The sequence below is a fragment of the Heloderma suspectum genome, chromosome 2, assembly GCF_057233095.1.
Source record: "Heloderma suspectum isolate Gila_16-S chromosome 2, 16-S_ref, whole genome shotgun sequence".
In the NCBI taxonomy this organism is placed as follows: domain Eukaryota; kingdom Metazoa; phylum Chordata; class Lepidosauria; order Squamata; family Helodermatidae; genus Heloderma; species Heloderma suspectum.
The window spans coordinates 133,636,213-133,663,839 of record NC_139459.1 but is presented as its reverse complement, the minus strand read 5'-3'; the positions used below and the strand labels follow the sequence as shown (position 1 = coordinate 133,663,839).

The following is a 27,627-nucleotide window of genomic DNA, read 5'->3' as shown; positions in this document are numbered from 1 at the left end:
CCACGGGCATGTATGGAAAGGAGCGGGGGGTGGGGTTACTTGTTTCCATAGCTTAACTTCTGCTGTACTCTTTTCTCACAGCCTCCAGGAAACCTCTGACTTACTTCTGAGTAGACATAAAATGTAAGATTGTGCCATAAGTCTGCAACCTTTGACATATTTACATGGGAGTAAACCCCATTGAACTCAATGGGACTTACTTCTGAGCAGACATAAGATTGCCCTGTAAGTCTTCAACCCTCGGCACACTTACTTGAGAGGAAGCCCCATTGAACTTGATGGGGTGCTCTGAATCAACAGAGGATGTTGCTTCTGAGCTTGGTGGGGTGGGGGATCAGATGTGTCTCCCTTTGTTGCAGGGAGACATTTTACCCTCTTCTCCCTCCAACTGAGAAATGTGCTCAAGCAGTTCCATGGCAGACACCTGGGAATCGAGGAAAGTCCTTCCTCAGCAAGACTTGAGCGGAGGCAGGAGTTGCAATTGGCGGGCGATTCTTGCCCTCCAGCCTGCCAAATCTGCTCCTGCACGCCCCGTTCCCATCCTCAATGCCTTTGTCATCCTGACCACATGCGCCCCCAGCAACTGAAAACAAATGCCCACAGCAGGCAGATAGAGTGGTTTCTTCCGCTATTGGAGAATTTCATAGGGAGGTCATGGCGCTCCTGTTCCGTGGGGTAGAAAAAATACCACATGCTTTGCATTTGGGTAAAACATGGCGTAGGCTGGGGAGAATTGCGGGAGACACCCTGGAGGGTAACGGCGTCATCTAAAGAGCCCACAAACGTCCGTGAGAGAGCCATCTCAATAGCAGGATAAAAGCCCCATGTGACAGGGAGTTATAGATTTGGGTGCTATTGCATGGTGTTTACAGAGATTGAAGAGATGTTGCACTGTAAGATTGTTGGGGTAAAGAAACTGTCTTTTTGTTTATGTTGCTTCAGGACAGAACAGATGCTTCAACCTTCCCTCCATAGAAAAGATTCTGTGGATATAAATCTTTCCCAGAAATTAAAAATGAATAGGAAATGAGTGGATAGTGCAAGCCAAAGACCTAGCTCACTAGTTTATTTTTTTCTTAAGACATTTTAAATATGTAAAACGTTTGAAACCATCATAATAAAACTTTACCTTATAGTCAGAAAGGGCAAATAAATAACAACCAAAATACATCCTGTGTATGAAGCAAGAATACATCTAATTTGTAAGTTGAATTTATTTTAATGCTGAGCCCAAACTTCTCATATCGAAAATTTTCAACTCAAAATTGGGGATAGCGCAGTCCTGCTGCAAGATCTCTTACCATCTGAGGTGAGAGAGAACACATGCCACTGCTGCATTGTGCCCCTTCCCACCACCGCAACATCGCACCCACTACCCCCAATCTGCGCCCCCTTACCTTTGCTGCCCCCCGCCTACCCTCTGTTTGCCTTGTCATGTAGAGAGCCACATGGCTGGAAGAAGTGGCTGCAGGGCTCTTGCAAGCGTTCACCTAGATCTCACAAGATCCAGGTAGCTGCGTTTTCCAGCTGTGCGTCTCTCTGTGCGACAAAGCGAGTAGGCAGACGGCTGCTCCAGTATGCCCTGCTAGCCGCTCAGTAAGCCCTGCTCTATTGCTGTGGCTGGCAGGGCTCTGTAGAGTACACAGTGGAAGCAGCAGCAGGTCCTCCTGGGGCAGACGGGGGGAGGAGCAGCACAATTCACCACTCCACTGCCTGATGCAGGCGACTCACCCTACTTCGTGACAAAGCCAGACCTGGGATGGCAGCATAATTCCCCACTAAACCTTATTTCAGTTCTCCAACCTTGGTGATAGCAAGCCTCTTTTCAGTAGCCACCAGATGGCTGGCATTCCCCCCCGCAAAAAAAAACACCATCCTGGACTTAGTGTCATTTGAAGACATTCTGAGGGGGGGGGATGGGGGCTGCCATTTTCCCCTCAGAATGATAAACATGGCATTTGCGGGGGAGGGGGGATTGTGGTCAACAGGTGAGAGCCACTAAGAAGAGCTCCACTACTGTCAAAGAAGTGGAACTGAAGTTTAAAAAGAAAAAGAAGGAGCTGCCACCACTGCTGCCATGATGTCTTACCACACGAACTTTCAATTAAATTTCTGCCACCACTGACTGAAATCCCCCTGCTAAATTTACTGCCTGAAAATGGGGCAACAAATGTGGAGGGGCCATTTTTGCCCATCATGACCAAACATGACTACAAAGGCTGGTGCAGATGTGATCCTAACCAGGGTTAGGTTATTGGTTGCAGGATAGCTTGCCCCCCCCCAGCCCTCTTCAGTATTCCACAAATTCTCCCCCCCACGCCACTACTCTCTGCTTTCATTTGCTATTATGTCAGACTTTCGTTAAGCCTGGTAAAAATGAATCTAGGAACCCTCCTAAACTTCCTTATATTACCTTTATTAATTGTGAGGTCTTAACGAACACATCCATTTCATTTTAACCCAAGTTGAGAATAGTCACATGTAAGTTGGAAACCAGAGGAACAGGAAGTGCACTCTCCATCTCTAAACACTGATTCCGTCTTTAATGTGAGGAGGCATTGAAGAATGGGTTAGTCACCACCACCCAGGAAAGGCAGGGATCATGGGACCAAGATTTTTTGCCTGGGTGCTTGCCTCTGTAGATCTTCCCTTCCAATTCATTTCCTGCCTTCTCCCAGGACAAAGCTTGTGTCTCTTTATTCACAATCTAAGCTTAGCAAATGATAAACTCATTGCTTCTTATGAATTGGTCCTTACCAATCAGAGAATTGTTCAGTCTGGCATTCTTTGGAATGAAAAGACATCCATTCCATGTCCTTGTAAGATTCATTTTTTCTAGATACATGGATGGCTTTATTTCACAGTCTTTGATGTCTTTCAAAGACGTTGAGTAAAATCAGCATCTCACCCTAATTGGAACAAAAGAGAGGATATTATGAAACGTGCAGTCAGACTGTCCAAAGCCACATCCCATGTGAATAAGTTAATTGCATGTGATGAACTAAATTGCAAACAACTACTAGTGAAGAACCTGAACAGCAAGACGAGCATTCTAGGAATTAATCAAACTGAAGAGAAATTATATTTTAGAATGCCATGGAACAATATAACAATGCTGAATCCCTATTGAAAAGGAAGATTTTTGTATGTACTTCAAGATTACCTTGACACAAAGTCGAATCCTTTGAATTTCTCCAAGCTCTCTTGAATTTTATGGGGTGTCTGGGAAATTTAACCTTTTAAAAAAGAGGGATTTGATAGGCATGATAAGATGTTGGCATAATCTCTCTTACTCAGTGTTTGGGCTATACGAAAGAGAAAAAATATTGGAGGGTCTTGAGAATTGACTTAAGCCTGTCAGTCACATGATTGGAGTGCTGTGTTATGTGCATTGCTTCACCTACATATCAGTTTATTTATATCCATGTAATGTAAATAAGCCTGTGTCAAGATCCTATACACTCCAAGCAGCAAAGCTGAGGTGAAAATAACTTTAGATCAAATAACTTGGTTTTCTTACAATGTTTACTCATAATTCGCTGTTACCTTTATTTCCTGACTATAGGTTCTTTTTTAACTAGTGTACAAAGCCCTAAACAACTTGGGACCAGGATACCTGAGAGAGCGCCTCCTTCCCTACCAACCTGCCCGGTCACTGAGGTCATCAGAGGGCATGTTCCTGGTGGTTCCAAATGGACCTGTGGCCCGGTTGGAGTCCACCAGGAGAAGAGCCTTCAGTGTAGTGGCCCCCTTCCTGTGGAATTCCCTGCGTTTAGAGATCAGGCAGGCACCAACATTGTGTTCTTTCCGGCGCCTCCTGAAGACATTGTTCTTTCAAGAGGCCTTCCTTGCATGACCAGCTGTGGTTGTTGAATTCCACTTCGTTGGGATTTGTCTTTTTAAAAATGTTTTAACTTTTTAAACTCTTTTAACCATTGTTTTATTCTTATCATGTTGTTCACCGCTCCGAGATCTTCTGATGAGGAGCGATATAGAAATATTGTAAATAAATAAATAAAATAAACTATATAACACCTTCTTTGACACCTGATGTTTATAAAATCTATAGATTGTTGTAGAGGAATTTCTAGAAGATATAAACAATATTCTGAATTCTGGAGAGGTACCTAATCTGTTTGAAAAGGATGAATTGGAGTTTGTTATGGCAGCTACCCGACCCAAAGCAAAAGAAGTGGGTATAGCGGAGGGCAACAGGGATGAGGTAAGACACATAAACATTACTTTAAATGCATTATTTGAATCCTTTTTAGTAATAGAGACTGTTTAAACTTACATGTGTAATTATCAGCTCTGAAAAGAAGAGGAAATTACTTTTAATGTTGCTGCTGTTCTCAGTCAGGATCAGAGAGTGATCACTGGGGTTAGAGATGGAAATAACCCATGACGTCACCCAGCCTATTGTTTTCTCGATTTTATTTGTGCTAACAACCTCATTATTGTTGTGCTTTTCTCTTATCCTTGAATTAACACTTGTGGCTGCATTTTCTCAGGTATTTCAATACTTTATTAATCGAGTCCGCCAGAAGCTACACATTGTTCTGTGCATGAGCCCTGTCGGAGATGCTTTCCGGGCACGGTGCCGAATGTTTCCATCTCTTGTGAATTGCTGCACAATTGACTGGTTTGTGCAGGTAATTAATTTCAATTGAAGATTTTTGTTAAAAGGTTGAGATAACACAATTCCTATTTGAGAATATGTGACCTATCTTCAGCTGCTATTTCCCAGTTAAGTTTATGGTTATTGCCTACATTCTGTAACATAGTTTATAGCCTCTAACATAATAAAAAGTTTATATAATTTTGCTCATGTTGAAATGGTAATATGGTCCTTGGCCTCTCTCTTCATCCAGACCTTTTGAGCAAACTTTCTTCCTTCACATACTAGAATCAGTAATATTTCTCTTTTCAATTCTTAACTAGAGATTTGCAGAGACCTCCTTGGAAATGTTGCTAGTTTTATTGAAAATAGTTGTGCTTCTCTCAAAATTCCTTGGATCCTTCCAAGTTCACCTCAGAATTTCACTTTATGAGACATTTGGTGGAAGTTCTAATCCCAGGTTTTATCAATTTTGCCCGGTCATGAAGCGTTCTTTCGCCAGCACCGAACTCCAAGATACAGTGCTGAGAGATAAAGGACATCCTTAACATAGCTTGACTAACAACCTGCATTAACGTTTTTTGTGTCTCTCAGGTAGAATATGTTAATGTTGCTGATAAATTCTGCTTGGTTTTATCTTTTTGCTTCCTTTGAAATTGCTCAAACTATAAATTAAAGCACTTGCCTTACTTCCACGCCATGTAAGTATAAACATGTTGTACTAACATTATATGCTAGGTTACAACTTAGCCTGCATACACTCACACTTTCCTTAGGTCTTTCAGCCCCAATCCTGCTGAAAGTTTGGGAATGAGAAAGATCCCAAACTCCATAATTGTGGAGCGTCAGGTGCAAACCAATTTTTAATATAGCAATCATTTTCTGGAAAGTCTATGATGGAAAATTTGGGGGACACTGAAAGTATCACTGGAGGGAGATTATTCAGATAACCTTTTTATTCTTCTTCAGTGGCCCAGAGAAGCACTTCTTTCTGTATCAAGGACTTTTTTTATGCATGTTGACCTTGGAAGTGATCGCATGAAAGAGAAACTTTCCATAATGTGTGTAGACATCCACATGAGTGTGACAGAGATGGCAGAGCAGTACTATGCTGAGCTCCGGCGGCGCTACTATACCACACCCACCTCCTACTTAGAGTTAATCAATCTTTACTTATCCATGCTAAGTGAAAAAAGGAAGCAACTGGTTTCAGTAAGTTGAATTATATAGAGAAGTGGGCCTTGTTTCCCTCATATATTTTTCTTGTTTCTTAAAAAAAACATTGTAAATGATGTTGGGTGTATCTATGTCTGTTAATAAATGGCCTTACAATTCATTTGTTTGTTTGTTTCAATCCAAATCTAATTTTATGTGACTTTATGGGAAATTCAAGTGCCATGAATTATATGATATTACAATCATATAATATCACTGATTTTAGTGAAGCTATCCACATGTGATAGAGACTGTAATGCAATTATTTTGTATGTGGACATTGGCAATCAGTAACATCAGCTGAGATAAATGTATGAGTGTGTGTGTCTGGCTCTAAATGAAGAAGAAATAGAATCATTGCAGAAAACTGAAATATTTAGCTAATGAAAATGAAAACATGTATGAATGATTTCATCACTAGAAATTTCTAACCTTTGCCCCCCATCACTCCATATGGGGAATGTGTATCCATGAGCATCAAATAACACATCTGACAGGTTCTTGTGAGGAACAGATGAATATGGCTATATGAGTAAGCATGCCCATCCAGGTGTGCATCTGTATCCATATAGGCTATGTGCACAGGAGACTGCTTGCTCAGTGGGCAGCATTTGTGTTTTCTTTTTGTACTTGAAAATTGGTAACATGCTAAGCTTTCTAAGGCCTCCTGCAGTGAAACAAGCTTTGGATACTAAATGCTGTACTAGAGTCTTGAAGTTCAACATAAAAATTGTGTTTAGTTTTTATAGAAGTGTATACTATCCTCATTTGAAAAATAATTACTTTTTTTTTTTAAAGAAATATTGAAGCTACCCAGTTGAGTATGATTGATTTTGCTGCTTAACCATTCGTGGAAATGTTTACATCTTTATTGTAACTGCATTGACAATAATAGTTTTAGTTAAACCGACTGTGGTTATACACAGTATTATTGATAGAAGCCACACACTACATGTTTTTTGTCCATCGTTTTGTATTTCTAAGATATTAATGTGTTCTGAAGTTTTGAAACAGTAATCAATATATTATTAAACAATAAGCTTTATTATTTTTCAGGCTCGGGATCGTGTAAAGAATGGCTTAAGCAAACTGTTAGAGACAAATGTACTTGTCGATAAAATGAAATTAGATCTTTCAGCTTTAGAGCCAGTCCTCAAGGAGAAATCAGTGGATGTTGAAGCTTTGATGGAAAAATTAGCAGTGGATCAAGAAAACGCAGATCAGGTACAAAGTATTAAATGTTCTTAGTTATTAAGGGTGCAATCCTATGCATTTTTAGGCAGAAAAATGCCCTACAATCCCAGCAGTGCTGGCTGGGGAATGCTGAGAGTTGTAGAACTTATTTCTGTCTAAACATGCATAGGATTGTGCCCTAACTATTGCCCTCCTATCATTCTGAGTGTTCCAGACAGCATTTTACTGCTGAACAATTCCTGGTAGCAGCAGCAAACATTAATTAGTCTGTCATATAGTGAGAAACAGTCAAATGTGTGTATGGGGGGGGGGGCACACTCAGAAGAAATGGGGTTGTAATGCCTAATAGAATTTTGACTTAATTTATGCTGTTATTTTCTTATGACTTAAAATTGCTGTGAGAATCTTATTGATACATTGAATATACACAGCTGCTTTATACTGTTAGACCATTGCTCCATATAGCTTAGTACCAGCAGAGCTTCTTCTCATTCTCATTTTACTGAAAAGGCCAGAGATTGAACCTGGGACCTTCTGCATGAAAAAGATTTGCTCTGCCACTGATAGCACAATGTTAAGCATGTTAATTCAGAAGTAAGCCTCGTGGAGTTCAATGTAGCTTACTGCCTAATAGGTGAGTTTAGGATTGCAGCCGGAGCTATTTCCCTTTGCCTTCTCTGATGCACATCTGATGGATTAGATTTCTACAAAATAATGGGAGTAGTGCTGCTAGGGTTGTTCTAGGGCAGGAAAATCTCAAGGACAGCCTTATCTCTGCACATTTGTCACCTTCATTGGCATCTTTTGAAAAAAAAATTGCATCATATTTTACAGTCTCACTGCATACAACAGTTTAGATCCAACATAAGCCTTTCATACATGAAGGGCTCCTTCTTTCAATGGGAGGACTTTTTCAGTGGCTGAACAGAGGAGGAGGTGATCTTCACTGGTTTTGCCTCTCCCCCTGCAGACTCCTATGTCCCCCGAAAATCCTCCAACTGGAGGGCAGCGAGAGAGGTGGTGTTAGGAGCTGCAGGGGCAGAGGAATAATTGAAAACTGCCTTCTCCCCCCCCCAAGCTGGAGCATTCTGAGTGGAACTAAAACTCTAGATCCAACCTCATACAACCAAGCCCATGTAACCAGATGAGACTACTGCATGTTTCTATTCTGTTTCCTTATATTTTGAACAAGAGATATAACAAATATAAAGAAGAATATTAAAGAGAAAAGTTTAAACCATAAAGCTTTTACAAAAATATGTATTGGCCAATTATTTTTTTCCAGGTTCGGCGTGTTGTTCAGGAAGATGAAGCTATTGCAAAAGTAAAAGCAGAGGACACTCAGGCAATAGCTGATGATGCTCAGCGTGATTTGGATGAGGCCCTTCCAGCTTTAGAAGCTGCCAACAAAGCACTTGATTCTTTAGATAAAGCAGATATTTCTGAAATCAGAGTTTTCACTAAACCACCTGACCTTGTCATGACAGTGATGGAAGCTATCTGTATTCTTTTAAATGCAAAGTAAGTTAACCATGTCATATGCTTGAACTTCAGCATAGATTTTTAGCTTCAGCTGTGATTTCATGTGACACCCATTTCCTGTAGCAATTTTCAGTAATTTCCCCCTCTCTTCAGTATCACATGATGTGATGTCATTGTGTTACAAATATCTCCACCATTATAGGAGGCAGACAATGAAGTGGATCTAGGATGGGAAAACCCAGAACATGGTGGTATGACATTATGCCTTTTGTATGCCTATATATTACAGGTGAGAGAGAAGAAGACGACTTGGGACTGCAGTTTCAGCAACAGCCACACATCTTCCATAGCTTCTAGTTCTGGCATTAGTTTCAGAAATTCTTCCAAATATTAAGAAGCTGAGTTGTGTATCTATGTATTATGATACGAAATAACAGGGGGGAAATAAAATAAAAATTAAGAACTTAAATGTAATTGGGCATGATAAACTATAATTGTGGTTTTGATGTGCGGGAATAATCAGAAACCTACACATCTCTTTAGATATACTGAAGCCAAATTCTCACATTTTCTTTTAAATGAGCTAACTATTACTTAATGATGATATGATATGCTTCAGGCAAAGTCAGTGACTAACAAATATCCCAAAAGGAATCTAACGTTGCATTAAATCAAGTACATTTATCAGAAAGCAGGGTCACCCAAGACAGACAGGTCATGGCGGAGAGTTCTGACAAAATGTGGTCCCCTGGAGAAGGAAATGGCAACCCACTCCAGTATTCTTGCCAAGAAAACCCCATGGAACGTATCACAAGGCTAAAAGAGATGATGCCGGAAGATGAGCCCCTCAGGTTGGAAGGTGTCCAATATACTCCTGGGGAAGAGCAGAGGGTACTTCCAAGTAGCACCAGAAAGAGTGAAGCGGCTGGGCCGAAGCCGAAAGGACACTCAGCGGTGGATGTGTCTGGTGGTGAAAAGAAAATTCAATGCTGTAAAGAACAATATTGTTTAGGAACCTGGAATGTCAGATCAATGAATCAAGGTAAGCTGGAGGTGGTCAAACATGAGATGGCAAGATTGAACATTGACATCTTGGGAATCAGCGAACTAAAATGGACAGGCATGGGCGAATTTAATTCAGGTGACCATCATATCTACTACTGTGGGCAAGAATCCCTTAGAAGAAATAGAGTAGCACTCATAGTCAGCAAAAGGGTGGGAAAAGCAGTACTGGGGTACAATCTCAAATATGATAGAATGATCTCAGTACGAATCCAAGGCAAATCATTCAACACCACAGTAATTCAAGTCTATGCCCCAACCACTGAGGCCAAAGAAGCTGAGGTTGATCGGTTCTATGAAGACCTACAACAACTTCTAGAACTAACACCAAAACAAGATGTCCTCTTCATTATAGGGGATTGGAATGCTAAAGCAGGAAGTCAAGAAATCACCGGGATAACAGGCAAGCATGGCCTTGGTGTACAAAAAGAAGCAGGACAAAGGCTAAGAGAGTTTTGCCAAGAGAACATGCTGATCATAGCAAACGCTCTTTTCCAACAGCACAAGAGGCGACTCTACACATGGATATCACCAGATGGTCAATATCGAAATCAGATTGATTGTGTACTTTGCAGCCAAAGATGGAGAAGCTCTATACAGTCAGTAAAAACAAGACCTGGAGCTGACTGTGGCTAAGATCATGAGCTTCTTATTGCAAAATTTCAGCTTAAATTGAAGAACGTAGGGAAAACCACTAAACCATTCAGGTATGACCTAAATCATATCCCTGATGAATATACAGTGGAGGTGAGGAATAGGTTTAAGGGATTAGACCTGACAGACAGCACGCCTGAGGAACTATGGACGGTGGTCTGTAACATTGTTCAGGAGGCAGCAACGAAATCCATCCCAAAGAAAAAGAAATGCAAGAAAGCAAAGTGGCTGTCTGATGAGGTTTTACAAGTAGCTGAAGAAAGAAGGAAAGCGAAAAGCAAGGGAGAAAGGGGAAGATATACCCAACTGAATGCAGATTTCCAGAGTATAGCAAGGAGAGACAAGAAGGCCTTCTTAAATGAACAATGCAAAGAAATCGAGGAAAACAATAGAATGGGAAAGACTAGAGATCTTCTTAAGAAAGAAAATCGGAGATCTCAAGGGAACGTTTTGTTGAAAGACAGGCATGATAAAGGACAAAGAAGGCAGGGACCTCACAGAAGCAGATGAGATTAAGAAGAGGTGGCAAGAATACACAGAAGAACTATACAGGAAAGTTCTTAATGTCCCTGATAGCCATGATAGTGCGGTCACTGAACTTGAGCCAGACATCCTCGAGAGTGAAGTAAAGTGGGCCTTAGGAAGCATTACTAACAACAAAGCTAGTGGAGATGACAGTATTCCAGCTGAGCTATCTAAAATCCTAAAAGATGATGCTGTTAAAGTGCTGCACTCAATATGCCAACAAATTTGAAACACTCAACAGTGGCCACAAGACTGGAAAAGGTCAGTCTACATTCCAATTCCAAAAATGGGCAATGCCAAAGAGTTTTCAAACTACCACACAGTTGTGCTCATTTCACATGCCAGCAAGGTGATGCTCAAAATCCTACAAGCTAGGCTTCAGCAGCATGTGAACCGAGAACTACTGGAAGTACAAGCGGGGTTTCGAAGAGGCAGAGGAACTAGAGATCAAATCGCCAACATTCGCTGGATCATGGAGAAAGCAAGAGAATTCCAGAAAAACGTCTCTTTCTGCTTCATTGACTACGCTAAAGCCTTTGATTGTGTGGATCACAACAAACTGTGGCAAATTCTGAAAGAGATGGGAGTACCAGACCATCTTACCTGTCTCCTGAGAAACCTGTACAAGGGTCAAGAAGCAAAAGTAAGAACCGGACATGGAACAACCGATTGGTTCAAAATTGGGAAAGGAGTACGACAAGGCTGTATATTGAACTATGGTGCTGGAGAAGACTCTTACGAGTCCCCTGGACTGCAAGGAGGTCAAATCAGTCAATCCTAAAGGAAATCAACCCTGACTGCTCATTGGAAGGACAGATACTGAAGCTGAAGCTCAAATATTTTGGCCACCTAATGAGAAGAGAAAACTCCCTGGAAAAGACCTTGAAGATGGGAAGGATTGAAGGCAAAAGGAGAAGGGGACAGCAGAGGATGAGATGGCTAGATAGCATCACCGATGCAATGAATATGAACTTGAGCACACTCCGGGAGAGAACGGAGGACAGGAAGGCCTGGCGTGCTATGGTCCATGGGAACGGTCAACTCACGAAGAGCTGGACATGACTGAACAACTGAACAACAAATGAAAGGCACAGGGAATATTGGTATAGTATCAGAAAGTACAAGTAGTCCGGTTTTCAAAGCTAAACAAGCAATGCCCAGTTTTTTACCTTTTCAAAGTTTTCCGGAGTATGACTTTCTTGGATTTTTTATAAATAACATTAAAATAACATTTTTAATTATCTAATTTAAAATACATTTACAGAGGAAACACTAATTTCAGGATTTTTAGAATGCCCTTTTTAGTATTATGAGACATTACGCTGTCAAAAACTACTTGGGAAGTTTACTCCACCAGGAGTTTTTCAGTATTGTGCCAGCATCAGGGCATAGTCTGAAGGCACATGAGGCAGCCACCTTGCTGAAGCTAAGCAGATTTGGGTCTGGTCAGTGCTTGGAGTGGTGACTCCCTGGGAACCACATGTAGCCTACCTTGACTTTCATGATGGAAGAAAGGTGGGATATAAATGTAATAAATAAATAAATACATGTAATAAATCATAAGTTGACCTAGGAAAGAGATGGGGAACCTCCAGCCCCTGGGCCAAATCAGGGCCTTCTGGGGTTCTAATCTGGTCATCCGGAGTTCTCCAGATGGCCATGTGTACTTCCCCTGGCCCCAAACCAGGGGAAGTACACATTTATTTTTATGACCTTCCAAGAATTTGGATGAGAAAATGCTTCCCATTTGTAACTTTGAAAGACCAAACCATAAAGGTAATCTTGTGTTATTAAGAGAAAAACAAAGGTCAAACTATTTTGTTTAAACTGCCTCAAGAAAACAAAATTATATATTTATATCTGTTGCGGTTTGGCTAGAATTTCAATACTAGCAACCTAGAGGGCTCAGCCTTCTGGAGGAAGAGCAGCTTTGGCAGCTTGTTGTGGAAATGTCTCTATAGCTTACATGAAGTCCATAGAAGTACCACTTGAAGTTCAATTCACATTATCACAAAACATTCACTGAACTGTGAGGCATCATTCTGTTTCCTTGGTAAACTATTCCCTATCTTCTTCCTAGCCCTATATCATAGTTTTAAAGTTTATTTTCTCCATGCTGAAATTAATTATATGTGCTATAGTAATGTAACTGCCTGTTGGTCCAAATACAGATTTCATCCTATCATTGGTATAAGGCATAGAAACTTCAAAAATGTATGAAACTATATTAGTTAATATATTCTCTGGGGTAGATATTTCTAAATTCCACCACTTCTTTTAATATTTCAGGCCTGACTGGGCAACAGCAAAACAGCTTCTTGGAGACTCCACTTTCCTGAAAAAGCTTTTAGAATATGATAAAGAAAATATAAAGGGCCAAATACTGCTTAAGCTTCAGAAATATATAAACAACCCCGATTTTGTGCCAGAAAAAGTGGAGAAAGTGTCAAAGGCATGCAAGTCTATGTGTATGTGGGTGAGAGCGATGGATTTATACTCTCGAGTCATCAAGGTTGTGGAGCCCAAAAGGCAGAAGTTAAATGCTGCACAGGTGCTTGTCTTTTCAGTGATCCTCTGTATATTGTCTAATCATTGAATGGAAAAAACTAATGTCTTTCGTTTGGCACATTTTGCCTTTTTTCTCAGTCTTATCTGGAGCAAACTACTTTGCTAATGAGAACAATTAGTTTCTGTGCTATAGGCAGGGTATAATCCCTATCTTCCAGGATTGTCCCTCCCACCTAGCAGGAGGCAAGGTCAGCCTACAGATTGACTCCTCCATTCAAAGAGGGTGCGCCCAACGCCAAAACTAGTCCTCTCCCAAGTTATAGAAGCAGAGTTTGGATGGATCTTCAGAGCTCACCTGATTAAACTTGCAGTTTTGTTTTGTTTTTTCTCCTTCTCTTTTCCATCCCCACCCTACATATCCTGGCACGGGGACACTGTCTTCATGGGTCAGGGAGGAAAAGAATTTGGTGGCTCTTCAGGTGCTATAGCTGACCGACGCTGACTGTGTTGAAGAAAATTTCAGCACTTTAGGGAGCAGAGGAAGAGCACTGCCACTGCAACAAACAAGTCCAGTCCCCTTTTCTGGTCAGGCCTTCTTCCCTGGATCAGGCTGCCAGGGTCAGGACTGTGTGTGTGCATACATGCATGAACCATGGCTGTTGAGTAGACTGACAGATGCGTCTACATGCACTCTCCTTTTTTTCTGCTCTGTTTTTCCTCCCGCCCAGCAGGGCTGATTCTAAAGACAACTTCTGTGGTGCAATTCTCATCAGAGCAGCACTTCTGTGTGCCAAAACTGGGGATGACTTCAGGGGGCATTGAAATTTTGCAAAAGGTTAATTGTGGGGGACAGCTTATTGTTGCTGGCAGCGGTGGGGGGTTTGGTACTTTTTAGCTTCATTTTTGCCATTGCCTGTGGCACCAGGGGAACTCCACTCCACAACCTTAAGCCATCATCCTCCACCCTCTCCAGTCTGGAACAACACTATGCCATAATATAGCATCATTCCAGTGGCATTTAGGACCAAGGCCCCATCTATACAGAGATGCTTTCCAATGCAATTCTGTTTAAAATCTCATTTTCATGAAACAGATTTGCTCCTTCCAAGGCACAGGCAGCCAATTAAAGCAGCAGCCAGAGCAGCGGGCTGTTTTCAAGGCATATGTCAGTGGAGTCTCTTGGCATCAATTGGGGGGGGGGGTGGAGAAAGTTTGGAGTATCACATACGTTTCTTTGTTTATTTAGAATTTCACTTCTCCCAGCGGCTCTAAGCAGCACACTCAGCAGTTATGCGAAGGTGCACTCCTCAAAGGGCAGATGCAAAATGATAGGCTCCAGGCCCCATGGAGGCCCTTCCTTGGAAGGAAGAGGAGGATTCAGCAGCCCAGCCCCATCCCACCCCACCATGCAGAAGTTCTTCTCGCACGTAAAAGGCAGTGGGCGTGGGGTTCCTTTAGGGAAAACAAAGCACAATCATTCGCAGATGCACATCTCTGGAAAAGCAAGTTTTAATACTATTGGCTTCCTACCCCTTCTCTCTGCACCTTGCTCTTAAGTGCAGTGGAAGTCAATGGGAACTACATCGGAGGAGACACGTTTAGTGGGCTGTTAAGATTCAGGAAAACAAAGTACAATCGTTCGCTGGTTCGCACCTCCAGAAAAGCGCTCATGACACAACTTTCTCTTCCTCCTGTCAGCACTGCTTCCCTCAGCCAGCCGAAGCCAGTATCGCTAGTTGAGGTTACACAGACTCCCAAATCGCACTGAAACTGGCGCAAAAGGAAAATCTGTCACAAAACAACTTCGCAAAAATGCAGGTTTTTTCGCAAGGAAACCTACAGTTGCTGCGTAAGAGAAGGAATGTCATGTGCCGTCAATGCCTGTGGGGTGCAGTAGAACCAGAGTAATTTCCCCGTGTAGATGGGGCCTAAGATGGTAGTTGCCAGCAATCATACACCAAGAGGAGCTGTACAGCTTCTACTGGCAGCAATGAAAATAAAGTTAAAAATGGGGAGGAGAGGAGGAGGAGCCCCCACTGCTGTTGGCAGTGGCAACCCTCCTCTTCCATGAACCTTTTGAAAATTCTCACTGTCCCCTCTTGGAAAATTGCTGTTATGGCTCTCTCATTTTTGCTGTCTGCAAAGGGAGGGGGGTATTTTGCAATAATAGTATGTATATAGTACTATTGCAAGATGGAAGACCTGTGGGTGAGCGATTCCCAGGTCCAGGAGATAGGCTCATTGGCTGTTCTTCATGGGGTTGCACTCCCTCTGGAAGATCAGGTTTGTAATCTGGGGGAACTCCTAGATCCATCACTGTCACTGGAAGTCCAATTGGCCGCTGTGGCTCGGAGTTCCTTTTACCTGCTTCGGCTGGTTTGCCATCTGTGGCCCCTCCTGGACAGGGTTAGCTTGGCCACAGTGGTACAGGCATTAGTAACCTCAAGACTGGATTACTACAATATGCTCTAAATGGGGTTGTCCTTAAGGCTGCTCCAGAAGCTCGGCTGTTGTCAGGAGCTGCCCCTTTTTAGCATGCAACTCCTTTACTGAGGGAACTGCACTGGCTACCTATTTGCTACCAGGCCAGGTTTAAGGTTTGGTATTAGCATACAAAGCCCTAAACAACTGGGACCAGGATACCTGAAAGAACGCCTTCTCCCTTACCAACCTGCCACCCGGTCACTGAGGTCATCAGAGGGCTTGTTCCTGGTGGTTCCACAGGGACCCATGGTCTGATTGGAGTCCACCAGGAAAAGAGCCTTTAGTGTAGTGGTCCCCTTCCTATGGAATTCCCTGGCATTGGAGGTCAGGCAGGCACCAGTGTTGTATTGCTTCTGATGTCTCCTGAAGAGATCATTATTTTGAAAGGCCTTCCTTGAGTGACCAGCCGCAGTTTATCAAAACTTGGTTCGTCAGAACTCTGTTCTTTAAAAAATATAAATTATTATTTTAACATGGTGTTTTTATTCTTTTTATCCTGTCTGCTGTTCATCACTCCAAGATTTTTGAACATGGAGTGGTATACAAATATTGTAAATAAATAAATAATATATTTATTGTTACATGAAATGTATCAATGTAGTCTAAGAGTTAGAAAGTTGGATATAGATATCCGAGGCTAATTCAATTATAGAAGCTACTGACTGGTTCTGAGGAAATTGAGGACTCTGTCCTGAAAGGCAGCCTAAAATCATCTTAAATAAAGTATCACTTGTCATTTCTCTTGTGTGATATGAGGAACTTCTCTCACAGAACAATTGTGTAAATGAATAAATAAGACAGCATTTGGCACAGCAGTGATAAACATCAATTTATAATACTGATAGGCAGAGCTTGATGCGACTTTGGCTACCCTTCGAGATAAGCAGAAAAAATTGAGACAGGTAGAAGAGCAAATACAGGAATTACAAGACCAATATGAAAAAAGTGTGGATGAAAAAGAGAGCCTTGGTAAGTGGCTGTTTTACAGATTACAAGAATAATTTTAAAATAATGTTCCAGAGCAATATTTTAACTGTATGGGGCTAATTAAATCCCAAAGCTCTCATGGAGTCAATAGTACTAATAAAGGATGCCCAGTAATTTCTTGGAGCCCTGCATATGGTAGTAGACTAGAGTTGTAGTAGAGCCCTTTTGTTATCTTGATTTTATCACATTGTTGTTTATTCGTTCAGTCACTTCCGACTCTTCGTTACTTCATGGACCAGCCCACGCCAGAGCTTCCTGTCAGCCGTTGCCACCCACAGATCCCCCAAGGTCGAGTCTGTCACCTCCAGAATACCATCCATCCATCTTGCCCTTGGTCGGCCCCTCTTCCTTTTGTCTTCCACTTCCCCTAGCATCAGCATCTTCTCCAGGGTATCCTGTCTTCTCATTATGTGGCCAACATACTTCAGTTTTGCCTTTAATATCATTCCCTCAAGTGAGCTGTCTGGCTTTATTTCCTGGAGTATGGACTGGTTTGATCTTCTTGCAGTCCAAGGCACTCTCAGAATTTTCCTCCAGCACCACAGTTCAAAAGCATCTATCTTCCTTCGCTCAGCCTTCCTTATGGTCCATCTCTCGCAGCCATAGGTTACTACGGGGAATACCATTGCTTGAACTATGCGGACCTTTGTTGTCAGTGTGATGTCTCTGCTCTTAACTATTTTATCAAGATTTGTCATTGCTCTCCTCCCAAGAAGTAAACGTCTTCTGATTTCCTGGCTGCAGTCAGTGTCTGCAGTAATCTTTGTGCCTAGAAAGACAAAGTCTGTCACTGCCTCCACGTTTTCTCCCTCTATTTGCCAGTTATCAATTAAGCTGGTTGCCATAATCTTGGTTTTTTTGAGGTTTAACCGCAGCCCAGCTTTTGTACTTTCTTCTTTCACCTTCGTCATAAGTCTCCTCAGCTCCTCCTCGCTTTCAGCCATCAAAGTGGTATCATCTGCATATCTGAGATTGTTAATGTTTCTTCCAGCGATTTTAACTCCAGCCTTGGCTTCATCAAGCCCAGCACGTCACATGATGTGTTCTGCATACAGGTTGAATAGGTAGGGTGAGAGTATACAACCCTGCCGTACTCCTTTCCCAATCTTAAACCAGTCCGTTGTTCTGTGGTCTGTTCTTACCGTTGCTACTTGGTCGTTATACAGATTCCTCAGGAGGCAGGCAAGATGATTTGGTATCCCCGTACCACCAAGATCTTGCCACAATTTGTTATGATCCACACAGTCAAAGGCTTTAGAATAGTCAATAAAACAGAAATACAGTCAGGGTCAGAAATATTGGAGCAACGATAACTGTTTAGGCAGTTGGCCTCTGTACACCACCACATTGAAGTTGAAAGGAAACACACCCAGATGGGAGCCAAGTCAGGACATTCAGCTGTAATTCAAGGGGTTTGACAAAAGTGGGGCACTAACCATTCAGGAAGTACAGCCAGTGGCATACACGCACACCCATCGTTGGTGGCTCATAAGTAATGGAAAGAATGGCTGACAAGCAGCTGCATGGCCAGCTGTGGCTTATTTCCTGGGTACCCCATGACTAATCAAGCAGAGAAAAGGCCTGGAGGTGGTTCTGAGTGTTACATTTGGATTTGGTAGCTGTTCACTGGGACTCCCAACATGAGGTCCAAAGAGGTGTCCATGTGAGTGAAGGAGGCCATCATTAGGCTGAGGAGACAACATAAACCCATCAGAGAGATAGCAAAAACATTGGGAGTGGCCAATACAACACTTTGGAACATCCTGAAAAAGAAGGAATTAACTGGCAAGCTCAGCAACAGCAAAAGGCCTGGAAGACCACGGAAGACAACTAAAGTGGATAACCGCAGAATTCTGCTCATGGTGAAGAGGAAACCTTTCACAACATCTAGCTAGGTCAAGAACGCTCTTGTGGAGGTAGGCATGTCATTGTCAACATCTACAGACAAGAGACAGCTTTATGAATGTAAATACAGAGGCTTCACAATAAGGTGCAAACCACTGGTAATGCTCAAGAACCAAAAGGCCTGATTAGCCTTTGCCAGCAAACACCTAAAAAAGCCTGCCCAGTTCTGGAATAAGATTCTTTGGACTGATGAGACCAAGATTAACTTGTACCAGATTGATGGGAAGAGAAAAGTATGGTGAAGGAAAGGAACAGCTCATGATCCAAAGCATACCACATCATATGTCAAACTTGGTGGAGGCAGTGTTATGGCATGGGCATGTATGGCTGCCAGTGGAACTGGGTCACTGGTGTTTATTGATGACCTGACTGCTGATAAAAGCAGCAGGATGAATTCTGAAGTGTATAGGGCTATACTTCCTGCGCAGATTCAGCCGAATGCTGCTGAACTCATAGGATACCGCTTCATATTGCAGATGGATAATGACCCAAAACATACAGCAAAAGCTACCCCAGAGTTTCTCAAGGCAAAGAAGTGGGATGTTCTTCAATGGCCAAGTCAGTCATCTGATCTCAACCCAATAGAGCATACTTTTCACTTCCTGAAGAAAAGACTGAAGGCAGAAAGACCCACAAACAAGCAGCAGCTGAAGGCAGCTGCAGTAAAGGCCTGGCAAAGCATCTCGAGGGAGGAAACTCAGCATTTGGTCATGTCCATGGGTTCCAGACTTCAGGCAGTCATTGACTGCAAAGGATTTTCATCCAGGTATTAAAGGCAATCCTTAAGTTTGAAATGATGTTGGTTTGTTCCATTACTTATGAGCCACCAACGATGGGGGTGTGTGTATGCCACTGGCTGTTCTTCCTGAATGGTTAGTGCCCCACTTGTGTCAAACCCCATGAATTACAGCTGAAAGTCCTGACTTCGCTCCCATCTGGGTGTATTTCCTTTCAACTTCAATGTGGTGGTGTACAGAGGCCAACTGCCAAAACAGGTATCCTTGCTCCAATATTTCTGGCCCTGAGTGTAGATGTTTTTCTGAAACTCCCTGTCTTTCTCCATTATCCAGCAGATATTGGCAATTTGGTCAATAGTCCCTCTGCCTTTTCTAAACCCAGCTTGTACATCTGGCAATTCTCGTTCCATGAATTGCTGGAGTCTACCTTGCAAGATCGTGAGCATTACCTTATTGGCATGTGAAATAAGTGCCACTGTTCAATAGTTTGAACATTCTTTAGTGTTTCCTTTTTTTGGTATGGGGATACAAGTTGATTTTTTCCAATCTGCTGGCCATTCTTGTGTTTTCCAAATTTGCTGGCATATGGCATGCATCACCTTGACAGCATCATCTTGCAAGATTTTAAACAGTTTATCTAGGATACCGTCATCTCCTGTTGCCTTGTTATTACCAATGCTTCTTAAGGCCCATTCAACCTCACTCTTCAGGATGTCTGGCTCTAACTCACTGACCACACCATCAAATCTATCCCCGATATTATTATCCTTACCATACAGATCTTCCATATATTCTTGCCACCTTTTCTTGCTCTCTTCTGCTTCTGTTAGGTCTCTGCCATCTTTGTTTTTGATCATACCCATTTTTGCCTGGAATTTACCTCCGATGTTTCTAATTTTCTGGAAGAGGTCTCTTGTCCTTCCTATTCTATTATCTTCTTCTGCTTCCGCGCATTGCTTGTTTAAAAATAATTCCTTATCTCTTCTGGCCAACCGCTGGAATTTTGCATTTAATTGGGCATATCTCCCCCTATCACGGTTGCCTTTTGCTTTCCTTCTTTCTTGGGCTGCTTCCAGTGTCTCAGCAGACAGCCATCTTGCCTTCTTGGTTTTCATTTTCTTTGGGACGTTTTTTGTTGCCGACTCCTGAATAATGCTGCGAACTTCTGTCCATAGTTCTTCCGGGACCCTATCTACTAAATCTAGTCCCTTAAATCTATTCTTCACCTCCACTGCATATTCATGAGGAATATTAGTGAGCTCATATCTAACTGATCTGTGGGTCTTCCCTATTCTCTTTAGTCTGATTCTAAATTGTGCAATAAGAAGTTTGTGATCTGAACTACAGTCAGCTCCAGGTCTTGTTTTTACCAACTGCATAGATGTCCGCCACCTTTGGCTACAAAGGATGTAGTCAATCTGATTTCGGTGTCGACCGTCTGGTGAAGTCCATGTATAAAGTCATCTCTTAGGTTGTTGGAAGAGAGTGTTTGTTATGCACAGTGAGTTGTCTTGGCAAAATTCTATCAGCCTATGTCCCGCTTCATTTTGTTCTCCCAGACCATGCTTGCCTGTAATTCCAGGTGTCGTTTGACTACCCACCTTAGCATTCCAGTCTCCTGTAATGAAAATAACATCTCTTTTTGGCGTATTATCCAGTAGGTGCTGCAGATCCTCATAGAACTGATCTACTTCTGCTTCTTCAGCATCTGTGGTTGGGGCGTATATTTGGATCACTGTGATGTTAAATGGCTTACCCTGAATTCGAATTGAGATCATTCTATCATTTTCTGGATTGCAAGTAGAAAAAAGAAAATAGGGGCAAATGAGAGCTAAACTTCTGCCTTATGCCTTCATTGGCAAGAATGCCTACTAGTATTATGAGCAACTAGGCTTGTAGACTTTCTCAGATCTACGAACACATTAAGAATTTAGACTTGTTTATACATCTGAGATGCTTGTAACTCGAAACTTGCTTACATGCATAATGTCTAGCATTCTCTTTAGACTATTTACCCTCAATCAGTTTACTCAGGTCGTTGTTGTTGTTGTTGTTGTTGTTGTTAAATCTTTTTATTGAGGATTTTTACATAAAACGTAACAGCAAAATATCAATATGCAAGAAGAGATATCTTGTTATGTAACAATATGGAACATACAAAAGAGTCATAGAAAATCTAAGGAGCTGTTATCCAAGCATCTCTTCCCTTGGGGCACCATTTTCACAAATGCTTTGTGGATTGAAGCTTCTGAGGACAAATTAGGAAGAAGCTGAACTCTGAATGTAGTGGTAGAATGTAGCTTAGAGGGGTTTTCTTTTTAGTCTTTCTATCTCTGGAGTGCTATCATATCATTGAGGAAGCTCAGACTTGAGCAACATATTTCAGTTTGCAGGTGAAGACAGAAACCCAAGGACAGGAGAGCATTGTAAGAAGCTAGGTGGGAAGTTGTCAGCAAGGAATTTGCTTGCCATAGTCTGGTTTTCTTTGGATTATTCCACTTAAAAAAGTGCTATGTGCTATGGAATGTGCTATGAAAGCTTTTCTTTGACTGATTTCTAGCTCTGGTCATGCAATCCTTTATTAGCTAAGAAAGGCAGAAGAATGGTTAGCAAAAAAAAAAAAATGTTTTAAAATAAATAGTAACCATGGCCTGGTAATTTTATCACTATTTAGCAAGGACCATGGCACTGACTCAAGCTCGTCTTAATCGAGCCGGAAAGCTTACAGCTGCATTAGGAGACGAACAGGTCCGGTGGGAAGAGAGTATTTTGAATTTTGAGGCAGAGATTTCAAATATCACTGGAAATGTATTCATAGCTGCGGCTTGTGTAGCCTATTATGGAGCTTTTACAGCACATTATAGACAATTGGTAAGTAACAACCCTGCCCCCCCTTCTCTATACCATGACTTTTATCCATATGTATTTGGGTTTTATTTCATTGTAAAAATAGTGTACTTCATTGAAGTACTTGTACATACTATGACCAAACACAATCCTCCAAATAAATGTAAAACAATCTTGCTACGTTTGGAGAACTGGGACAACTCTGCACAATAGGCCCTTTGCTCCTGCCGAATTGTGATTCCCCCTCTCCTTCAGTGCCAGTGGTCAAGAGCGGCTTAATGAACTGGTTATCCACTGATGGGATGTATCTACAAACAGTAGCCTAGATCGAAAAGAAAGAAAAATATGTGTAAATGGAAGCTGTGTGAACAGTTCCCAGGTTGAAAAGAGTGACTGAGGAGTTAGTGTTGAGTGCATCCTGCTCAGGCCATATAGACTGGAATGCTGCTAATCATCTGTTTTATGGGGGAAAGATGAGATGGGGAATTCTTACCTCACCCCAGACAGATGATTGATAGCATTAAATGTGCAGCCACAATTCCTCAGATTTTTTTTCAGCCACGGGAAACATATGCACAGTACCCATTTGTACATGTATTTCCACCTGATGAACTGGGGCAAGTAACTGTTTTCTTTATGTGCTAAAAAGGTTAATGTTTATTTACAGATGGGGATATTTTTAATAGGAGGTAAAGTTTTTATGATATACTAATATTTTTTGGCAGAAATTTTAAAATTCTAAAAGTGGAAGCCTACGAAAACAAGTGGATATACATACACACGCGCACACACATATATTTTCCTAATCAGCTTATTCTAATTCAACCCTTCTCACTTCTGCTCACACTTTCCCACCAGCAGTACTCTTCCAAGTGGTTGGTATCCCAATTGCAACTCTGCTTGGTTTTTCCCTACAAAAGCCAGAGCCCTAAAGATGAGCAGAATATTCTTGAAGAATCAGAAATCCAATCCTATTCACTTTGCCTGTCCTCACCAACAAGGCACAGATCCTTCTACCCTTAGGCCTTCTGTGATATTTCTGACTCATAACTTTCTGCGATGTCATTGTAGCTCAGCCAGTTGTCTGAGGGTTGGTAAGGTTTCACAGTTTCATTATTGGTCCTTTGCTTTATTGATGCCCATAAAAATTAAGTTGTGGGGCTGATAGATTAACCAAAAATAACCCTTCCTTGTTTCTTTCCTTTATCTCAGTTAATAGATTGCTGGATCAAACAATGTCAGGATCTAGACATTCCAATTAGTTCTGACTTCAGTCTTATAAATATTTTGGGAGATCCCTATGAAATTAGACAGTGGAACACTGATGGATTACCACGTGACTATGTTTCCACTGAGAATGGCATTCTAGTTACACAGGGGCGACGCTGGCCACTCATGATTGATCCCCAAGACCAGGTAAGTACTCACTTCAAAGAATATTTAGTCTTGTTTTGTTTTAAGCAATTATTCACAGCAGACATATGAGTATGTCACAAATATCACTTGGTATTTTTGGAAAACATGAGTGTTATATGATATCTTTGGAATACAGTCAGGATTACTGTGTTTAATTATAATCTCTGCCACCTATCATTCACTTTTTTTAATCTTCAGAAGTCAAGGAACCCAGACTAATTTATGCCAAACATAACTTTACATAGATAGTAGCCTTACTTGTGAGTCCTGTTTTTAAAGTTTGCTAATCAATTACGTTTGCAGGTGAATTAGGATTGTATTGCCATGTACCATATGTATGCTGTGATCAAGAGGGCCTTTGCATGGGGAATGGCACTGCCCCTTGTGCAGTTCCCTTCTGACTTTTGCTGAGTCTCCATTCCTGCTGCAACTCCCATGCCATTGTTCACACCTTTTCAGAACGTCCCATAACTCTCAGGAGGGACTTTTCAGAGGGCAGAAGAAGCTGCAGCAGGAGGCAAGAAGGCTTTAGTGGAGTTCTACTTGCAGTTCTTTGGAACCACCCATAGTGTTCTCATACTGCATGTTTTCTAACTCAGTGATATCACATACCACTCTTTTATGATGTGGTTTTTCTCTGGCCATTCCAGGATGGAGCTGTCTTTGACTTTTGAGAAGCACCACTTCTGGTAATTAATCCGGGCTATTGGCAGGAAATCATGCAAGAGGGGAGGGACTTCTTTTCAGCTCCCAGGTCAACCCTGCCTGGTTAGCAGATAGTAGGGTCTAGGCAGAGCTTTTTGCCAAAAAGGTTCTTTTACAGGAAAACCTCTTCTTTTTTCTTCTCCCTTCCCCCATCTCAGATAGGCAGATCAGGAAGCCTTGGCAGTGTTCTGACCAAAGCAGTGATCCGAAGGACACAATTTGCCTTTTCTTGCCCTTGTAGCTGCCCACACATGGGTGGGGAATCCACTGCTATTGTGACTATTGAAATGACTCTCCATCACATGCCTCACCTGCTGCTACAATACTCTCCTTCCCATCTTGGGGCTGGATGAGAGAACTTGCATCCCACCTGGTCATAGCAATGTGGTCAGCTGCTCCCATCAGATGCTTCTTACAAAATCCTCCATTCTCATGGCCACCATGTTGGAGGAGAAAACAGGACACTCCCTGTACTTTGGGGGCCAGCAACAGCAACCTCTGTAGCTTGCTTCCCTCACACAAAAAGGTACAGTGAGTATGGTGGTGCTTCTGTGGAAGAGTTGTCAGGCCTGATATGTTGGGGATGAGCCCAAGCAAACTTCCTGGGCTGGGCAAGGTGAGTTACTGCTAAGGAGGTCTTCAACTTGGCCAAGCTGATGTGGAGGAGGGCCCAACATTGCAGGAGAGGGCAAAGTTGATTCAAAATGACACAAAAACAAAAAGTCTTAAGAGCCACAGCAGGTCAAGAAATAGGGGGAGGAGCAGGAACAGATTCCACTCCCTGGGTTCTGCAAAGTCCTTTACAAGTAGAGAATTATTGTACCCACACCTTAGAGATTCTAGCTGTTCAGAGGTAGGTTGTCAGCCAGCCAACTTGTTCTGCAAAAGACAAAGGCAGGCTATCCAGGAGATTCATACATCTACATGCCCTCTCAGATCACTCAAAAGCCCTTTTGGAATAATCTGATCAAGCCCTCCTCCCTGGAATAGAGGGAACTTTCAGAGGAAGAAACTGCTGAAGAATAGGGACAAGGGTGCCTTGCTCACCTGAATTGTTCCCTAAACTCCATCCCAAAGTCTTTTAAAAGGTCTTAGACCAAACAGAAGGGCAGACTGAAGGGAAGGCCTCCTCTAGCAGTCAGTTGAAAGGTACCAAGGTTGGTTTTCCCACAAGGGGATTCCAAACCTTTGTTGATACCTCTCCCTAAGGCTTTGACAAGGTAACTAAAAATTAATGGGCATTACCTGCTACAACACTCAAGCAATGGAGTTGTCTCAAAATTTTATGCTTTGTCACTTGACGATAGATCCTTTCATAAATGCATTAGTGGCTGCCTTCAGTGGCCCCATAGTTCTTCCAAGAGACCAGTGCAACAAAAGCATAACGGTTAGTCCCAGTAAAAGCTTTGAGGCTTCCTCAGCTGGTCTAAGAACCTCTACAGCCGATGTCCATTTTTTCAGAGCCAGTAATTTAGGTTCTGGAGAGGTGAGTCTGCCAAAAGAAAGGATGAACTCAGCAAGATCATCCTATCCCTATCTAATTTTCAAGGAGAACCATGGTCTGTACTGTCTCCATTCACAGAAATACCTGGCTTCATTACTAGGAAGTGGACCCAAACTCCCAACCACACTTCACTAACAACACATTCATGGGTTCAGGCTCTTTGGAGAATCTCTGGGTGTCATTTTAGAGAAAACAAAGGACAGATAGAATGCCTTACAGAAGAAGGAAGAGAAAATGTTGGCCAAGACACATTCCTTTCATGACTTCAGAAGCTCCAGTTGTCATAGAACCATCAGAAACTACAAATCCACTTAGCAACTGACCAAGGGACCTCAACCGATCAATCAATAACCAAAGTTCCTCCAACTCCAGAGGCAGATATAGACCATATTACGCATGATGCCATGGCAGCTCACCATTCCACCACAATCGGAGGCTGTCTTTGTCACTTTGCAATAGAGTGGAGAGAGTCCACCATTGGGAATTGGGAATTGGGAATTGGAGACACTGTCTGAAGGGTGTGCTATGGAGCAGGAGAGGCTTCACAAAAGTAGGTTCATTAGGAGCCTCGGGCAAGGAGCCCTCTGAAGCATGCATGCCACAGTCTTATCTGCAAACCAACGCCTTACTCAGATTGGATAAGACAATCTGTGGACAGTTTTGATCAAAGCAATCAAAACTGTCCACAGAGACCAACTTTGATTCAGGGTCTACTTCATTTTTTTTAATAGTGCCTCTATGCATTGGATGAAACAGGGACATTTCAGAATGGAAACCTTAACATTGACACTAGCATCTATCAACAACAGAGATTTCCTGGCATTAATGAACCTGCCCAAAACCTATCTCCACATTCCCCAGCTACCAACAAGGGGGGTTCAGGACATTCAACACACCCCCACATGCCAATGGTAGTATGGGGTAGTGATTAGCTTAGATAAGAGCCTCCTCACTCCAGCAGATCCATTACATGGGAGTGAAGAATGATTCCATATAGGGTGTTCCTTTCACAAGAGTGAATACAGAAGGTCTTGAAAGTAACCAACTTCATACTCATACTTTTATCAGTCATGCAGACCTGATGATGCTAGCAAAACTATTGGACCCGCAGGTGATCTGTCAAGATGTGACCACTGCGTGCCAGCCTCCCCCCCACCCCCTCCAAGCTTTTTTCCCTACCAGGCCCAGATTGCATGGAAGATTCATATATGCTTGACCTGACAGAACATCTTTGCCAGAAGCTCAGGTAGTAGATGGCCCTGGACTGCCTGATGGCAGGAACATCTCCTAGGGAACTAATGCACCTGTTGATCACATCAGACATGAGACTTCTCAGTTGGGTGGCACATCTCCATGCTGCAGTGGCTCAAGACATATGGTTGGCCACAGAATCTACCAGGAGCAGCAAGTGGCTGGAGGTCACCTCCAGAAGCTTAACGGTCTATGCCTTCTGCTAAAAAACCATTATGATTAAAGGTGTTGTAAGCATTCTGAACCCTCCCACCATTCACTGCTTGCCCACATGTGATTTGAATGTGGTTCTCTCTGGTCTGTCCATAGGGCATTTGGCTACCTGTCTGTTAAGATGGCCATCTTGGTAGGGATCACATCAACCTGTAGGGTTTCTGAGCTAAATCACGCTCCATCAGTACAAAACTGTACACCTCCCACAAGGGCAAGGTGGCCCTAAGACTGGACCCATCATTTATCCTCAAACTTAATTCTCTGTTCTATAGGTTGGGGGAGATTGTATTGTCTTTCTTCTGTCCAATCCTTCACATCTG

General features: G+C 42.3%; 1 protein-coding gene across 1 annotated transcript in view; it reads left to right on the top strand.

The window, feature by feature from the left end:
* The window catches only part of DNAH6 (dynein axonemal heavy chain 6), a 246,436-nt gene that overhangs the window by 114,257 nt on the left and 104,552 nt on the right, over window positions 1-27,627 (top strand). Inside the window, exons 47-55 of the mRNA XM_084834830.1 lie at window positions 4,070-4,222; window positions 4,512-4,652; window positions 5,588-5,830; window positions 6,890-7,057; window positions 8,313-8,548; window positions 13,040-13,301; window positions 16,588-16,711; window positions 22,046-22,242; window positions 23,431-23,634. Coding sequence (XP_084690956.1) covers window positions 4,070-4,222; window positions 4,512-4,652; window positions 5,588-5,830; window positions 6,890-7,057; window positions 8,313-8,548; window positions 13,040-13,301; window positions 16,588-16,711; window positions 22,046-22,242; window positions 23,431-23,634 — 1,728 coding nt within the window. The remainder of the gene's footprint in view (window positions 1-4,069; window positions 4,223-4,511; window positions 4,653-5,587; window positions 5,831-6,889; window positions 7,058-8,312; window positions 8,549-13,039; window positions 13,302-16,587; window positions 16,712-22,045; window positions 22,243-23,430; window positions 23,635-27,627) is intronic.